The sequence below is a fragment of the Myotis nattereri genome (genome assembly GCF_964212035.1).
Source record: "Myotis nattereri genome assembly, chromosome: 6".
NCBI classification, from domain to species: Eukaryota; Metazoa; Chordata; class Mammalia; order Chiroptera; family Vespertilionidae; genus Myotis; species Myotis nattereri.
In genome coordinates this window covers 14,480,566-14,497,568 of record NC_138081.1, presented here as the reverse complement: position 1 = coordinate 14,497,568, position 17,003 = coordinate 14,480,566, and the positions used below count along the sequence as shown (strand labels likewise).

The 17,003-nt window shown below is 62.7% G+C and overlaps 1 protein-coding gene and 1 long non-coding RNA gene across 2 annotated transcripts in view; one reads left to right on the top strand and one right to left on the bottom strand.

Moving 5' to 3' along the window:
- The window catches only part of LOC308520799 (uncharacterized protein C6orf132), a 34,175-nt gene extending 23,698 nt beyond the window's left edge, over positions 1-10,477 (top strand). Inside the window, exons 3-5 of the mRNA XM_081093527.1 lie at positions 399-474; positions 4,520-7,526; positions 8,090-10,477. Coding sequence (XP_080949653.1) covers positions 399-474; positions 4,520-7,526; positions 8,090-8,219 — 3,213 coding nt within the window. The 3' untranslated portion in view covers positions 8,220-10,477. The remainder of the gene's footprint in view (positions 1-398; positions 475-4,519; positions 7,527-8,089) is intronic.
- Positions 10,478-12,749: 2,272 nt separating this feature from the next.
- Positions 12,750-15,882, bottom strand: LOC308521850. Its single transcript, XR_013996195.1, has 3 exons — positions 15,784-15,882; positions 13,275-14,432; positions 12,750-13,071 (listed from the first exon to the last, which is right to left on the bottom strand). It is a non-coding gene; the product is annotated as an uncharacterized lncRNA (long non-coding RNA).
- Positions 15,883-17,003: the final 1,121 nt, after the last annotated feature.

The following is a 17,003-nucleotide window of genomic DNA, read 5'->3' as shown; positions in this document are numbered from 1 at the left end:
CCCTACTGGGGATCGAGCCAGCAACCTGGGCATGTGCCCTTGATCGGAATCGAACCCAGGACCCTTCAGTCTGCAGGCCGAAGCTCTATCCACCGAGCCAAACCAGCCAGGGCGAGGTTATGTATTGATCCATTGATGAAAACTCTGTAGCCAAGGTTTGCAGGAACCTAACCTTGCATTTTCCTTGAGGCAACTTTACAGACCATAATTGGTGTGAATAACAAAACTCGACTGTATCATAACATTCACCTTTTGAAATGAGCCCTTTCATACGTTAGTATACCCGGCGGCTGTGCCCCCGTCACCCTCACAGCGGTATGTGCGTGCCCTCACCCAGCAGCGCGGTAAGAATGGCCCCTCCGTTTCTCCCCGTTCCTGATCTCCCCGCTCTCTTTCAGAATGCCCAGGAGAACCATGGCCTGGCTGTGCCCACCCCCTCTGTCCCGGAAGACTTTGCAGACAAGGAAGTGACAGGTAAGAGAACCCTGGGCTTGGGGCTTGTCCATCTTTCTTTCCTCTTCAGGCCCAGGTATCTGGCCCACCTCCCCAGCTGGCGATAAAACCGGAGTCCCGGGCCTCTTGGCTACTGGCTGCAGAGGGTGGGGGCTGAGGAGGCCAGGGGTGAGGAAGGCCTACAGGGGTGGGGAAGGCCAGGGGTGGGGAAGGCCAGGGGTGGGGAAGGCCTACAGGGGGAGGATGGCCAGGGGTGGGGAAGGCCAGGGGTGGGGAAGGCCAGGGGTGGGGAAGGCCAGGGGTGGGGAAGGCCTACAGGGGTGGGGAAGGCCAGGGGTGGGGAAGGCCAGGGGTGGGGAAGGCCTACAGGGGTGGGGAAGGCCTACAGGGGTGGGGAAGGCCAGGGGTGGGGAAGGCCAGGGGTGGGGAAGGCCAGGGGAGGATGGCCAGGGGTGGGGAAGGCCAGGGGTGGGGAAGGCCAGGGGTGGGGAAGGCCTACAGGGGGAGGATGGCCAGGGGTGGGGAAGGCCAGGGGTGGGGAAGGCCAGGGGTGGGGAAGGCCTACAGGGGTGGGTAAGGCCAGGGGTGGGTAAGGCCAGGGGTGGGGAAGGCCAGGGGTGGGGAAGGCCTACAGGGGTGGGGAAGGCCAGGGGTGGGGAAGGCCAGGGGTGGGGAAGGCCAGGGGTGGGGAAGGCCTACAGGGGTGGGTAAGGCCAGGGGTGGGTAAGGCCAGGGGTGGGGAAGGCCTACAGGGGTGGGTAAGGCCAGGGGTGGGTAAGGCCAGGGGTGGGTAAGGCCAGGGGTGGGGAAGGCCTACAGGGGTGGGGAAGGCCTACAGGGGTGGGGAAGGCCAGGGGTGGGGAAGGCCAGGGGTGGGGAAGGCCAGGGCTGGGGAAGGCCTACAGGGGTGGGGAAGGCCAGGGGTGGGGAAGGCTAGGGGTGGGGAAGGCCTACAGGGGTGGGGAAGGCCTACAGGGGTGGGGAAGGCCAGGGGTGGGGAAGGCCAGGGGTGGGGAAGGCCTACAGGGGTGGGGAAGGCCAGGGGTGGGGAAGGCCAGGGGTGGGGAAGGCCAGGGGTGGGGAAGGCCTACAGGGGTGGGGAAGGCCAGGGGTGGGGAAGGCCTACAGGGGTGGGGAAGGCCTACAGGGGTGGGGAAGGCCAGGGGTGGGGAAGGCCAGGGGTGGGGAAGGCCTACAGGGGAAGGATGGCCAGGGGTGGGGAAGGCCAGGGGTGGGGAAGGCCTACAGGGGTGGGGAAGGCCAGGGGTGGGGAAGGCCAGGGGTGGGGAAGGCCTACAGGGGGAGGAAGGCCAGGGGTGGGGAAGGCCTACAGGGGTGGGGAAGGCCAGGGGTGGGGAAGGCCTACAGGGGTGGGGAAGGCCAGGGGTGGGGAAGGCCAGGGGTGGGGAAGGCCAGGGGTGGGGAAGGCCAGGGGAGGATGGCCAGGGGTGGGGAAGGCCAGGGGTGGGGAAGGCCAGGGGTGGGGAAGGCCTACAGGGGGAGGATGGCCAGGGGTGGGGAAGGCCAGGGGTGGGGAAGGCCAGGGGTGGGGAAGGCCTACAGGGGTGGGTAAGGCCAGGGGTGGGTAAGGCCAGGGGTGGGGAAGGCCAGGGGTGGGGAAGGCCTACAGGGGTGGGGAAGGCCAGGGGTGGGGAAGGCCAGGGGTGGGGAAGGCCAGGGGTGGGGAAGGCCTACAGGGGTGGGTAAGGCCAGGGGTGGGTAAGGCCAGGGGTGGGGAAGGCCTACAGGGGTGGGTAAGGCCAGGGGTGGGTAAGGCCAGGGGTGGGGAAGGCCAGGGGTGGGGAAGGCCTACAGGGGTGGGGAAGGCCTACAGGGGTGGGGAAGGCCAGGGGTGGGGAAGGCCAGGGGTGGGGAAGGCCAGGGCTGGGGAAGGCCTACAGGGGTGGGGAAGGCCAGAGGTGGGGAAGGCTAGGGGTGGGGAAGGCCTACAGGGGTGGGGAAGGCCTACAGGGGTGGGGAAGGCCAGGGGTGGGGAAGGCCAGGGGTGGGGAAGGCCTACAGGGGTGGGGAAGGCCAGGGGTGGGGAAGGCCAGGGGTGGGGAAGGCCAGGGGTGGGGAAGGCCTACAGGGGTGGGGAAGGCCAGGGGTGGGGAAGGCCTACAGGGGTGGGGAAGGCCTACAGGGGTGGGGAAGGCCAGGGGTGGGGAAGGCCAGGGGTGGGGAAGGCCTACAGGGGAAGGATGGCCAGGGGTGGGGAAGGCCAGGGGTGGGGAAGGCCTACAGGGGTGGGGAAGGCCAGGGGTGGGGAAGGCCAGGGGTGGGGAAGGCCTACAGGGGGAGGAAGGCCAGGGGTGGGGAAGGCCTACAGGGGTGGGGAAGGCCAGGGGTGGGGAAGGCCAGGGGTGGGGAAGGCCTACAGGGGAAGGATGGCCAGGGGTGGGGAAGGCCAGGGGTGGGGAAGGCCTACAGGGGTGGGGAAGGCCAGGGGTGGGGAAGGCCAGGGGTGGGGAAGGCCTACAGGGGTGGGGGAGGCCAGGGGTGGGGAAGGCCTACAGGGGTGGGTAAGGCCAGGGGTGGGTAAGGCCAGGGGTGGGGAAGGCCAGGGGTGGGGAAGGCCAGGGGTAGGGAAGGCCAGGGGTGGGTAAGGCCAGGGGAGGATGGCCAGGGGTGGGGAAGGCCAGGGGTGGGGAAGGCCAGGGGTGGGGAAGGCCAGGGGGGGAAGGCCAGGGGGGGGGAAGGCCAGGGGTGGGGAAGGCCTACAGGGGGAGGAAGGCCAGGGGTGGGGAAGGCCAGGGGTGGGGAAGGCCAGGGGTGGGGAAGGCCTACAGGGGTGGGGAAGGCCAGGGGTGGGGAAGGCCAGGGGTGGGGAAGGCCAGGGGTGGGGAAGGCCTACAGGGGGAGGAAGGCCAGGGGTGGGGAAGGCCAGAACAGCACCAGGGCAGCACAAAGGGGGAGAAGGAACCGTGGAGTCAGGCCGACCTGGCGCTGCGTCCCGGGACCTGCACATTCGATTTGCTCCCTTGGGCAGATCCCTTAACCCGACACCCGTCCATCGCATGCGCGCTGAGGACAGTCCCAGCGCTGGGGAGCAGGAACTCCTGGGTGGGATGTAAGCCACTTGTTGTCATACCTCTTGCTCAAAACCGCCAGCGACTTTCCATGCCACTCAGAGGGAAGGTTCTTGCCGGGACTGGCAGAATCTGGCCTCGCCAGGCCTCGCGGCCGGCTTCCGCTCCTGGCTCACCCTCCTCCAGCCAGCCGCTCTCCTTGCCGCTCCTGCAATGCCCAGGCAGGTCTCCGCCCCAGAGTCTTCACACTGCACTTCCTCTGCCTAGACTGCTCCCCTCCTGGACCTCCGGCAGCTCTCTCCCCAGGCCTGCCCTCTGAGCTCGAATGTCATCTTCTCAGGGAGGCCTTCTCTGATCACCCTATTCACACCGCACTCCAGCTCCCTCCTGGGTTTCCCCCTCATGTTACCCCTCCCAATGTGGTAATAATGTGCCGCTGGTGTCTCATTGTCCCATTGAAACACAAGGTCCAGCAACCGAGGTACATGCCCTTGACTGGAATCGAACCCAGGACCCTTCAGTCCACAGGCCGACGCTCTATCCGCTGAGCCAAACCAGTCAGGGCTATGCCCATTTTAGGGAGGCTAAAACTGAGGCTTGGCGAGGTTAATTAGTGTGTCCAAGGTCACACATCTGGTAAGTGGTAGGACTGGGATCTGAACCCTGGTCTTCCTGGTTTTGTAAGAAATAGATGGTGCCCTGAGAGTGGGTAACTGAAGAGAGTTCAGTAAAGGGGTGAGACACCAGAGTGTGAGCAGGGCAGGGAAGGGCGGGATATGACTCTCCAGAGCAAACGGAGAATATGCAGCACAGTCTCTAGAGGCCGGGCCAGGACCGCAGGCGTCCTTCCCTCCAAAGGACAAGGTCGCTCCCAGGACAGCTCGGGAGACATTGCTGCTCCCTCACTTGGTGCCCAAGAGGGAAGGCATGACCCCGGCCAGTTACTACCTAGGTTGCCACCTGTGCCCTGGGCACACAGAGATGGCCAGAGCTGGTCGGCCTCACGCCTCCTCATCTTTCTCTCTCCCTCCTTCCAGGTACCAGCTCACTAGCCAATGGCAACCTCCGGCTGTACAGCTCTGTGGGAGACCTCAGGCCTGGGCACTATGGCCAGGACCCATTCATCCCTCCACCTCCCCCAGGCCCCGCCCCAGGGCCACCTCCAGGACCTCCCCCAGACACTTCGCCACCTCCAGGGGAGTCCCCGCCACCACCTCCACCTTCCATGGCTTCCTTGCCACCTGCCCTGCTGCTGGAACCCCCACCGCCACCCAACATGGCCCCTCCTCCACCCCCAGTATCAGGGACCCTGTCCCCCCCAACCACACCCACCCCTCCTGATTTCATTCCCCCTGCCCCGCCCTTGGCCTTTGTAGCCCCACCCCCACCCCCTATGCCGGCCCCAGCACCCCCAGCTCCAGTGTCTCCTCACTCTACGAGGACTCACCTCTTTCCCCCTGCGGGTGTCACCAAATGGAAATCAGAGGTAACACTGAATGGCAAGCAGGCAGAAGCCCCCAGAGCCAGCCCCCCCAGGAGCCCTGCTGAGCCAAAGGGGAGCCCCCTGGGACCTAAACCAGAGTCCCACCTCACCTTCCCCCGTTCATTCAAGGTGCCTCCCCCAACCCCAGTCAGAACCTCGTCCATCCCAGTGCAGGAAGCACCCGGGGCTCCTGCAGAGGGAGAAGGGGCCACCCAGAAGGCCCCCAGCCGACTCCCACTGCCCCCCAGCTTCCACATCCGCCCCGCATCCCAGGTCTACCCGGATAGGGCCCCTGAACCAGATGGCCCCGGGGAGCTCCGCACGGAGGCACCTGCCAGCCCCAGGCTGAGCCAGCCCCAGACCAGGACAAGGGAACAAGCTGAGACTCCACCCCCAGCCTCTCCCCTGCCCCGCCCCACACCCCAGCCCCCTCCCCCAGCACCCCCACTCCCTCCCCCAGCACCCCCTCTCCCCCCAGCTGCCCCTCCTTTGCCCTCTGCTGAGAAGGCAACCCCTCCACCTGCTAGGTTTATGAAAAGCCCCAAATCCAGCTCTCCTGCTCCCAAACCCAAACCCAGCCCCCCCAGCCCAGAGGACACAGGCTCTTCAGAGAACACAGCCTCTTCAGAGCCCGTGGACTGGCGGGACCCCAGCCAGATGGCACAGCTCCGGAGCGAGCTGGCAGCCTACCTCTTTGGCTCCAAGAGAGAGGACCGAGGCACCAGTCACAGGCCAGGCCCGACGGCGGCCTCTCCAGGAAAGGAGGGCAGGAAGGGCCCCGGCCTGCCGGAGAAGGAGATCCCCCCAAGTGATCCTGAGAAGAGTCCCCGCCCAGACAGAGAGGCCACCGCCAGCCTGCCCCTGCCCCTGCCCCTGCCCCCTGCGGACTACGCCCCCCAGGACTCTCCGATGCTCAGTGTCCAGCAGATCCGGAGTGAGCTGGAGGCGCGGCTTTCGGCATCCGCGGAGAAGGACCCCAAGCCCAGCATCGGGTCTCTGCCCCCCAAACCTAAGCTAGAAGCGGGGAGAGTCTTTGAAAACAGAGCTGCTAATGGCCAGTGCTCCAAGCCGGTGGCCAAGAACACGCCACCACTCTCCACCACCGCCCAGCCAACCACACCACACCAGTCCAAGGCCATGCCTGGGCCAGCCACACCACCCAAATCCACACCTGCTGCAGCCGCGCGTGGGCCAGCCACACCACCCACAGCCACCACCCTGCCCGCCGTGTCATTCCCAATGACAGAGAAGAAACTGGCCCCAGCGGAGCAGAGGAAGAAACCAGAACCCCAAGAATCCGCAGCGCCTTCCCAGCCAGAGGCAGAAGGGCGCCCCTCGGAGGCCAGGAAGCCTCCTACACAGGGAGCCCTGTCCCCTCCAGCCCTCCCACCAAAGATGTCCCCTGGGAGAGAAGAGGTGACCTGTCTCTACAAACCCCATCGCAGCCAGAACAGCAGCCAGAACAGCCCCAGCCGGGAGGTTGCCGTGGTGATGCCCACCATGGCCAGAGGAGCGGCTGCGGGGTCAGGGGAGGCTGTGGAGGTGGGGGAGCCCCAAGGGCTGCCAGCCAAAGCCCCAGCCCCTGCCCAGCCTGCAGACGAACTCCTCAGGCACCCGGTGACCGGGGAGGTGGTGGAGCGGGGCTCCCCCATGGCCCTGCTCCTGGCAGCCAGGCAGAGGGCACAGAAGGGGCGGTCTCGAGGGGCCAGCCTGGCTCTGTCCTCCCTGCCCGGGAGTCTCCGAGGGCAGCCCCAGGCAGGCTCCGACAGCATCTTCCTTAGGAATGGCCAGCCCAACTCCTTCACGGTGGTCCCCAAGCCACCCACAGAGCCGGAGAAGGACCCCCAGCCCCCCGCCTCTGCACAGCCCCGTCCGTGGAAGGCCCAGCTGGGCAGAGACCCGGAGGACACAGAGCCCAGCCGAGGGCACAGCTGGACCAAGGCGGAGCCCCAGGCCCCCGTGGCCTGGGACCGGTCCGCCTCCTCCAACCTCCCCCAGGGCCGCGCGCTGCCCAAGTCCTTCTCGTCCCCTTCCTCTCCCTCCTGCAAGAGGGAGGAGGAGGAGTTCAGCTTCGAGGTCATCCCGCCCCCGCCCGAGTTCAGCAATGACCCTGAGCCTCGAGCCCTCCAGTACCTGGGCCGCCGGGCCTCCCCTCCCCGGAACAGGTTCTCGGACTTGGGGCAGGCCCTGGACGCGCGCCTCCTGGCGGGCGAGCTCTACTCGGGGGCCCGGGGCCTGCAGCGCTTCTCGGGCGGGGGCCGCTCGCTCATCAAGAAGCGCCTGTACGTCGGGGAGCCCCACCGCAGCCCCGCGCCGTCCCGCGGCGGCTCAGGCCGCAGCCTGAGCACCCCCAACTGCTTCGGCCCGCAGCCCGGGGGGCCCTTCGGAGCGCCCGGAGGCCCGGAGATGCGGCGCGTCAACTCGGCGGGCCGCGCGCCCCCCGGCGGCCTGAGCGCGCGGAGGATGTCCCTGGAGGGCTCCACCCGCGGAGACGCCAAGTACAAAGCGCCCGGCCAAGCGCCGGGTGGCGGCGACCACGTTCTCGCCTCTGCTACGGGCAGGTGAGCTGGGGCGATGGAGGGCGATGGAGGGAGCGCCGGTGGGCAGCCAGGGGAGGTGGAGGCCCCCGTGGACCGGGCCTTGGGACACATCTGGCGTTCTACCCTCTGGCTTTCAGGGCCCAGAGAAAGGGGAGGGAGGCTCACTTTACCTGCAGGGGGCGCTCCCCTCACCTGCTTCCTCATCTCCCTTGATCTGCTTCCCCCACTTCTCTCGCCCTCTCCCCCCTTCCTCCCTCCCCGGCCCCCCTGACCCGAGTCCCAGGGCTCCAGGCCGAGTGTGGGCTGGAGGGAGGTCTGAGTGGTGCTTGGAGGCCGATTTCCCCACCACACAGAAGATCCAGAGCCGGGCTGGGCGCCACGGGTTCTGAGGGGAAGGGGTTAGGTAGTGTTGTGTGGCCACAGGGCCTGGACTGGAGGGGGAGGCCTGGGTTGATGAAGCCCATGGCTCTGGGGCAGAAACCCTAGCGCTGAGCAGCATCTTCTCCTCTGTGCCCTGGGGACAAAGGGGGCTGTTGGCTAACCAGCTGCAAAGACTCACCTCATTTCTCTTCTGCGCCCACCAGGTCTCCCCGCAGCACCCCCCACTATGGAAGCCCTATCAACACATTCACCGTGAGGCCTGGGACCCGCCATCCCATCTCCTACGCCTACGCAGGGGCCCATCCAGGGGCCCATCGGAATGCCCTGTCCTGAGCCCCCGGCGGGGACGGGCCTGGCAGCTCTCCTCCGAGGGGTCGATCTGGGCACTGGTTTTCGTGGGGGTGGGAGGGGCGCAGCCGGACTCAGACACAGAGGAGCCTCTGTTCCCGGAAGACAGAGAGATGGACAGCCAGCAAGAAGCAGTGGCCAGAGGAAGATCCGAGTGGGCCTGTTTCCCAAGGAGCTGTGGACGGCCTGCAGATGGGGGGAGGGGAAGGAGGGAGGAGAGGAGGCCTGGAGCATGGCTTTCTGCTATCTGGTACTATCTGCCTGAGTAAGGCTCGTTTAAGCAGTTTTGCAAGCACGGCCTACTGAGCAGGTTCTAAAAACAAGGGGCGGGGCATTAAACCTGAAGGGGAACTGGTCTTGGGTGGCTGTGATTGCTGTCAGGCCCTCAGGAAGGGCTTGGCAGGTGGGGGTGAGGGCACCACAGGTTGCTCTCTCCAGCCTCCATCAGTTGCCACCCCCAGAGCTGATTCCTGGGGCTCCTAGCATAGGAGGTGGGACCGGGAATGTGCCTACACAGCATGTGGAGAAGGTGCCAGGCAGTGCTTTGCACTGATTGGCCGAGGGAAGGGTCCCGGGGAATTGATGGTTCATTTCTCTCTGGCCCTGGCCTTCAGCTCTAGGAGCCCTAAGGGAAGAAGCTTGGCAAGTGCGGGTTGGGAGACAGAGAATGAAGGCTGACTTTTCTACTTGGACCCGGGCGCCGTGATTTGGAGATGGGGCTCCAGGAGCCAGAAGGCTGGGGGCTCAACACCAAAAGCCTTACCTAGCTGAGTCCTACCAGGGGTTTGGAGGGGGCATCGTTCCCAGCTCCTCCTCCCAACCCCGGTGCTACAGGTCCCCGATATTAGTGAGGCCTTAAAATGTGTCCCCACAATGCTGTGAGGTGTTGGAGAGTGGGAGGTGGCAGAGAGGGGAGATGTGATCTGAGAGATCTGTGCCAACAGGCATGTTTCGGAAAGTCAAGAGCGGTGGGGCTGGGCCGGTCCAGAGCAGGGACCCCTCGGTAGGGCGGCCATGCATCCTTCACCTGAGCAGTCCTGGTGTGTGCCTGGTTTCCAGTGAATCAGACCCCCTTCCGCTCTCACTAAAGTCCTGGTGTGGATGATACGTGGTCGCCAAACAGGTCAGGAAGCAGCATTCCTCGGTCTGTCCTCCCTGCCTTGGTGGGCCGGATTCCTGGGACCAGGCCGAGGCAGGCTGCCTGGTGAGGAGGGAGGGCAGGGAGGGGCCCACCGCAGAGGTGCAAGCCTGGCATGGGCAGCAAGGAAGTGGTTCCTTTTGGGGAAGGATGGTGGACCTCTGTGATTTGTGGTGACCTGCGAGGTGCCAGCTTATGGGGACAGCAGGTGAGCCACTCCAGGGAGAGAGTGCAGGAGAGGGCAGGCAGCCTCATGGGCAGGACCTTGTGTTCAAGAAGCAAACGCCGCCTGGCACTGTCACTGGCTCTGTATGTATGTGTCTTCCCTGTACATGTTTTAGAAGAGTCCCCTAATTTATCTGCTGTGTGAGGGCTGAGGGTGGGGCGTGGGCTCCCAGCTGTAGCTTGCTCCGGGTGGGTGGGAAGGACAGGTTCTCGAGTGGCTTGAGAAATGCACAGGCCAGTGGGGCCTGGCCTCCAGCTCTGTGGCTGCAGATCAGAGCTACCGGGGCACAAGGAGAGGATGGGAGAGCTCGGAGGGAAGGCTGGGCACAGGGTGGTGGCTGCACTGACGGGGGAGCCATTCCGCTGGACCCAAACGTTCTCTCTGATCCTTCGGTTCTCTTGTTCTCCAAATCCATCAGGGGGAGGAGCCGAGCTGAAGCCTGGTGATAACCAGCTGTCCTTCAGCAAGTCTCTGGCTCTCTCCACCGTGGTTCCTTCTGTGCACCAGGCATGACCATGATAGCTACCTCATAAGGCTGTTGTGAAGACGGGAGACAGTCCTGAGTTCATTTAACAAGTATTGGAGTGACCACCAGGGGCTGGCACTGTGCTTAGCATGGAGGGACAGCAGTCAGTACACTGACGTGACTCCTGCCCATGGCAAGATTGTAGCAGAGTGGAGGAGAGGGGATGAAAGGAGCACACAGGAAGGAACAGGGAACGTGAGGATAACCGGAAGGTGAGGGAGAGCAGTGGATTTAGTCTAACCAGGCAGTCAGGCCTTCTGAAGGGGTGACATTTATGCCGATGTCGGCAAAGCATCCAGCACATGCCTGGCCCTTGGTAGCTGCTCAATAAATTGCATCTTTGGGTGGTGACTACTTCACACCTGTGTGTGGCCTTTCCGTTTCCCGTAAAGCTTCGACGTGGCATCTTCAGCTTTTCCAAAAGTGGCAACAGGAGCCAGCGAATTCCCTCGAGATGGCGTCGGGGCCCGGGTTTGTCTCCTCCTCGGAGCCCTTTCTGGGAAGGGGGGTTTGTTGGGAAAGGGAAACTGGGAAGATGCCTCATTGACTCAAATTCCAGGAAGCGTTTCCTAGGCCTGGCCCCCCCAGGGTCCCCCAAATCCTAGGGCTTCCTTGTTTTCCTGTCCCACTGTCCCCCACCCTCCGCTGTGATGTCCTTATCCTGGTAACAGCGTGAGGACTTGGGGCTCCCCCTCTGGCTGCTCTCCCCTCCCTAATCTCAAACTCTCCCTTCCCCTCACCTGACCTGGAGGAGCAGCAAGGAGGAGTGGAGAATGGGGGACCAGGGTCCCAGGTCTGGCTCTGCCTCTGACAAACCATAGAAGCTTGGGTCTCAGCTAACCCACCTCAAAAGACCCTGTGTGTGGGTCCAGACCTCTCTAAGAGCTATGGCTCCCACCCAGAAAGATGCCCTCACACGTAATTCAGGCATACACGTAATTCAGGCACTCGACAGAGCCTCCCCAAACTGGGCTCCGGGGCCTCACGTTGAAACTGATGCAACGGTGGTTGTGGTAACCCCCAATACATACCTCGACAGCTTGGAAAGGTCACTCATTCTCGCGTTTGTTCGTGACAATCCTCTAAAACGTGCTGGGCCTGCGACGCCCCTAATTCATGTTGCTGGTGAGAAAATTAAGGCTCCGAGGCGAGAAGTGATTTGTGCAGAGGAGCCCGCCTGACTCCACTGCATCCTTCGCCACAGCCGCCTCCCTTGAAGCTGGTCCTTTCTCTGCCATTCACCCCTCTCCCCACCAGCCCTCCCCCCACATTTCATGTCTTCCTGTCACAGTGGAGGTGGGGGAGGATGCAGCTCGGAGGAGGAGGAGGAGGGTAAAGCCAATAGGAAAGGTGAATAAGGGTGGTAGGTGCAGGATGTGCCACCTGGATCAGGTTGCCCACACCTTGGTTTCTGGGGCCTCCTCACTGCTCCCTGGGCGTGGCCCAGCCCAGCCCAAAGCAGGGGTGGGGGTGGGTGCGGGCAGGCTGTGCGGGAAGCCGGGGCCTGCAGTCAGCAATGCGCGAAGGGCCCTGTCCTCAGGACGGGAGCACAGCTTTCCCCGGCCCCACTTATTTAAGCAGAGGCTCCCTCTCACTCCCGGTGAGCCTCCAGCTCCTGTGGGAGGGAGGCCTGCAGCCTCCAGCAGGCCTGCCCCTGCCTGCCCACCCCGCCCCCAGCCGCCTGTGGCCGCTTTCATCTCTGCAGCTCAAAGGCGAATCTGGCTGATCTGGCGTCCCATCATTAGGCAGCCGCCCGGGATGGGTGGCCACTGACACCAGGCTGAGAGCCCCAGGGAAGGCCGGCTGCTGCAGACCCGCTGCTGGGCCGCGGGCCAGGAAGGGAGAGAAGGTGCAGTTCTGAGGAAGGGGTGGACCAAAGGCCCTGCATTCTGAAAGCTCCCACATGTACAGGCTCCTCAGGGCCCCCCTGCCCAGGTCTCTGGCCATGCCTCCTGCCGCTCCTGGAGAATTGTTCTCTGATCCCCTCTGCCTTCCAGGCCGCTCCCCGCTCCACCCAGGGGTCTGGGCACCTGTCCTCCGTCTCTGGTCTCCGTCTTCCTTCTCTATAGTTTCTTCTTCTGAAGACTGCCCCGCTCCGCACCTGCCCCAGCAGCACAGCCCTACCTTGGGAGTGCCCCCTGGACATTCCCCTGTGATGCCTGGCCAGCCACTCAAATCCAGCCTCTCCAAGACATTGTCCTTCCCCTGGCTCCTTCTCACACAATTGTGAGGCCCCACTACCCCCAAAGACTCATCCCGCAAAACACTTCTGCCTCCTCAAGGCCCAGTTTAGATCAAAGATCCGGCAGGAAGGCCCCCCACCCCACCCCCGCGCCCTGCCCTGCTCAGAGATCCTCCCTCCCCCACACCTCTGCACCACTTCCCTCCACTCCCCCTCCTCCCCCCCAGTCTTCAGGTTCAGACCTTTCTCCCCGCCTCCGCCACATCAGCTCCTGTCAAAGGCTCCCACACCCCCCAGGTCCTTTCCCCTTGGGGTACTTGCTCCCCTTCTCCCTCCCCCAGCTTGTACGTTCCACAGCACAGGGACTGCCTGTCTTATTCATCGCAGTATCCCCAGCATCTAGCGCTGCCCCTAGCACAGGAGGTACTGAACGTGTGTTTGTTGAATGAATACATGTTAGTATTTATTCAAATACTGTTGAGCATTATTTAAGTTCCTTGAGGGCAAAGGTCACGTCTGCCGTGTGTAACTTGTCCTGCGTCCCTGCGTCCCTGCCTGAGCCTTGCGCGTGCCTGCGCGGTGGGGCTATAACCAGCAGGTGGCGCTCTGCTCGCAGGTGCCTGACCTCCAGCTCAGCAGGTGGACTTCGGGTTCAGGGTCCCATTCCCATCCAGCGGAGGCTGACGCTGACCCTCCTGTGGTCCAGACACGGAGCCAAACGCTGTCCGGTCCACCAGTGATTCTCAGCATTGAGCTCTGGAGGACCTGTCAAACACGATGCCTGGGACTTGGCCCGAGCCCCGGAGTCAGGGGGTTTGGGGCGGGGCCCAAGAACCCAGGTTTCTAACCAGTCCCCAGGCGGGGCTGCCAGTCCTGATGGCCCAGGGACCACCCTTTGAGAAGTGCTGCGCGCCGCATCCCGTTTGGCCCCACCCTGCCCCACCCTGCCCCACCCGCTCCCAGCTTACCCGGGAAGAAACGAAAGTGGGACGGGCCGAGTGATCTGGCGGAGGCCTCCGCTGCAGCGGGGCGAGGAGCCCGACTGCGCGGCTGCCTGCCCTCTGCCTCCGGGGCAGCGTGTCTGGCGGGGTGGGGGTGGCAGCGCCTCTCGCTCTGCCTGCCCGTCCTGGTTCCAGGGAGGGCGGTAAGGAGAGGGCGGGCGTGGCCCCTGCAGGTGCTGGGACAGGGGCCTGGGCACCGGGAGGCCGGGAGCATTCCCGGGTGTCTATGGTGTTTCAAAAGCACTGTCACTGCTACGTAACCCTGGCCTCGCAGTGCCGGCCAACGAGCATCCTGCTCCGACGCTGTGCGCGGCCATGACCGCCTCCCTCTCCAGGACTGACGCTCTCTCGCTCCCCCAGCAGCCAGCGGGAGACGACTGTCCTTTCACCTGAGAGCCTCCCCACCCAAGGCCATGCCCACTCCCTGGGGCAGCGTATTCTCAGACAGGTCCTTCCACCCTCAGCGCCACTCTGAAGGGTCACCATAGCCCCAGGGCTGCCCACGGCCTCTGTTGCCAGTGCAGGCAGCCCCGCGGGTCTCCCCCTGCCCCACCCCCAGGAAGGGGGCTTCCCTTCCCCCCGGTGTGCATCCTGACCGCATCCCCCATGAATGTCCCGCACACAGATCTCCGTCTCCTGGGGAATCCGTCCTGCAGCGGCTTGTCTGTCCCCGCACCGTGCTAAGCGCTTACACACGTTATTACATGTGATGCTGCCACAGCCCAGGAGGCAGGCATGTTGTTATCCTGTTTATGGATGAGCATGGAGGAACGGAAGGGCTGCATAACTTGCCCAAGGCCACAGAGCTGGCAGGTGTCAGAGCCAGGACTCCCATCAGACTCCGGAGCTCTGAAGTAAGCATTACGCATTATACAACACCCTTCCAGAACATTCCTGTGGTCGAGCCACAGGAGGGATTAAACAAAGGAAACAGCTTAAGATATAGTCTGATTCAAGGAAGGAAAACTCTGCACCCTCAGTCTTTCCCATCAGCCTCTCGCCGTGCCTGCACCCGGAGTCCTGCTGCTGAAGTTCAGTTCAGTGGTTCTTACCTGGAAGAATTTGGCTCCTCAGTGGACTTTTGGCAATGCCTGGAGGCTTTTGGTTGTCAGGCCTGGGGGGATCCTAAGAGTGTATAGGAGATGGAGATCAGGGATGCTACGAAGTGTCCTACAGTGCACTAGGCAGCCACACATACAAATCCAGCCCAAAGTGTCAGGCTCAGACGCCCTGAGATCTAGGTTGAGGCCTGGTGTCCAACGGAGCAGGTGACCACATGGGACGCTGTTGGCCTCGTGCTGTCCCGATGCAGTGACCCCTGGGAGTAGGCTTTGGTGAAGGTGGTCAGAGATACTTGAGCATGGGGGTGGGGAGCGGGTTCGGAAGGCAACCCTCCAACTTCACAAACCTTGAAGAATGAGTGTTACAACATTTAACAGGTGAGGGACTGGAGGACCAAGGAGTTACATGAGTTGTGAGAAGAGAGAAACCTGATGTCCCTGGAGGCTCCCTCTTTCCCTCTTTCATAACCTCAGCAGCCCCGCTGGCCCAAGGAAAGACCACAAAGACCCCACACGACCCACTCGCCCTCATCTCTGACCTCACTCCGCCACTCTGCCCCTTACTGCTCCATGCTGGTCACGGGGACTCCTTAGCACGCTAGCCCACTCCTGCCTCAGGGCCTTTGCACATGCTGTACCTGCACCACTGGGTGCTGATCTCAATCCAAGTGTCACTCTTGGAGAAGCTGGGCCTTCCTGACCACTCCGTAACAGGGCAATACCCTCCTCCTCCCAGATCTCATGGCCTTGCTTTGCCTTTTTCCTTAGCACTTATCACCATCTGATGTACAATCTATTTATGTGTCTATCCCTGGCCCTTTGCTTCCTGATTCATGTAACGTCCATTTTCCACTGGCCCTCCTTTTTTTTTTTATTAAACAGTATATTTCTTTTTAGAGAGAGGGGAATGAAGAGGGAGAGAGAGAGAGAAACATCGATGTGAGAGAGAGACATAAATTGGCTGCCTCCTACCCACCCCCCCTACCGGGGATCAAGCCTCCAGCCAGGGCATATGTCCTTGACCGGGAATCAAACCACCAGCCTCCTGGTGCACAGGACAACAGACGTCCAAACCACGGAGCCACACGGGCCAGGGCTGGTCCTGCTTTTTAATTACATATGTTTTAATAATTTATTGTTTTTGTTATAAGCTGCCTCTATTGTGGAATCAAAAGCAATATAAGAACAGAACTAGCTGGTGATCACACGATCGATGGCAGAACCATTCAGTGGCCTAGTCCTTCTCGTGGTTTTCCACGCGATTTCCACACAGCAAAGCGGAACACACACGCTGTCCTACCCCCTCAAGCCTCGGAGGGAGCCTGAAGCTGCTGCTGAAAGAGCACCATTTCCTCGAGGCCTGATTTTCACGCACATTTCTCACTTCTTTCCCTATTGAATTTACACTTACTCACCTAGAAGACCTTTTCCTCAAAGCGTTCCAGTAAAGTCACTCCACCAACGAGGAGCCTGATGGGAAGGCTGCTCCAGGCCCAGGGCTCCCCGGCTGCCACGGCCCCGCCTCCGGGGGCTCGGTGGATGGTACCAGTAGCTCCGTAGCGCCGTGGCCTTAGTTCCAGAAGGACTGGGGTTGGCAGCTCTCAGCTCCCGCCAGGCTGAGTGTAACAGTGGGCTTTGTTGCTGAAGAAGGTCTGGTGGACGAAGCCAGAATGTGGAGGAAACAAGATGGCAGTGAGGGCGGGACTGAGGGGCTGGACAGATGCCCCTCCACAGCATGTGGCTCCTGAGGCACTGTCAACGCTCGTGGAGGGGGTTGAGGGAGGGAGGCCTCAGGGGGTAACAGCTGCTACAGTGCCGGAGCTGAGGCCTGTCGCTGGGAGGAGAAGCCCCTGCAGTGAGGGGCCCGGGCTAGTGCTGGGCAGGGCTTTCCTGGGTGGGGAAGGCGCCTACATCAACTTCAAAAGAGGCCAGAGCTACAAGCTCATCCTCTGCAACAGCGGCCCAGAGCACCGCCGCCTCCGCCCTTTCTCCCCTCCCCTCGGGCATCTGGGGAACAGGGGAGGGCGGGCTCTGGTGCTCCCGCACTTCCTGTTCCTGTGTGTCACCTTCACGTCGTCAGGGTGTGTGCGGTTCCATAACCCAGCCCCTGCCCCCTCGTCAGGTGACCACATCCCTGAGGGAGGCAGGCAGCTCACCTGGGAATAATGTCACTACCGACCATGAGTGTCACACCTGTCATCTCTAACGTCACATCTCTCAGTAGCTCCTTGGAGATGAGGAAGGTGAGACTCCCAGCCCTTCAGTCACTTGCAGACAGTCAAGTGCAGGGCAGGGGATGCCTGCAGACTGTCCCTGCCCGCCCCCCCCCCCCCCCCCAACACACACACATCACAGCACTCAGCATCTAGAGGGGGACGGGGCCTACGAATCTCTCTCGCAGGAGTGAAAAGCAAACCTGGGAAAAGTAACCAAAAAACCCGAAGATGCAGAACATGGCGTTTTGTATGCCGCCGCCTGGGTAACAGCGGTGAAAGGACACATACCTGAGTGCTGTGTATTTATTCACTGGATCGCTTGGGGGACACGCAGGAGCCAGTAGGAGTGGAAGCTTCTGGGTGGCCATGGGTGGCCGCAGACACAGCATGAGGAAGAAGACTTTGCACTTTTTGAATTT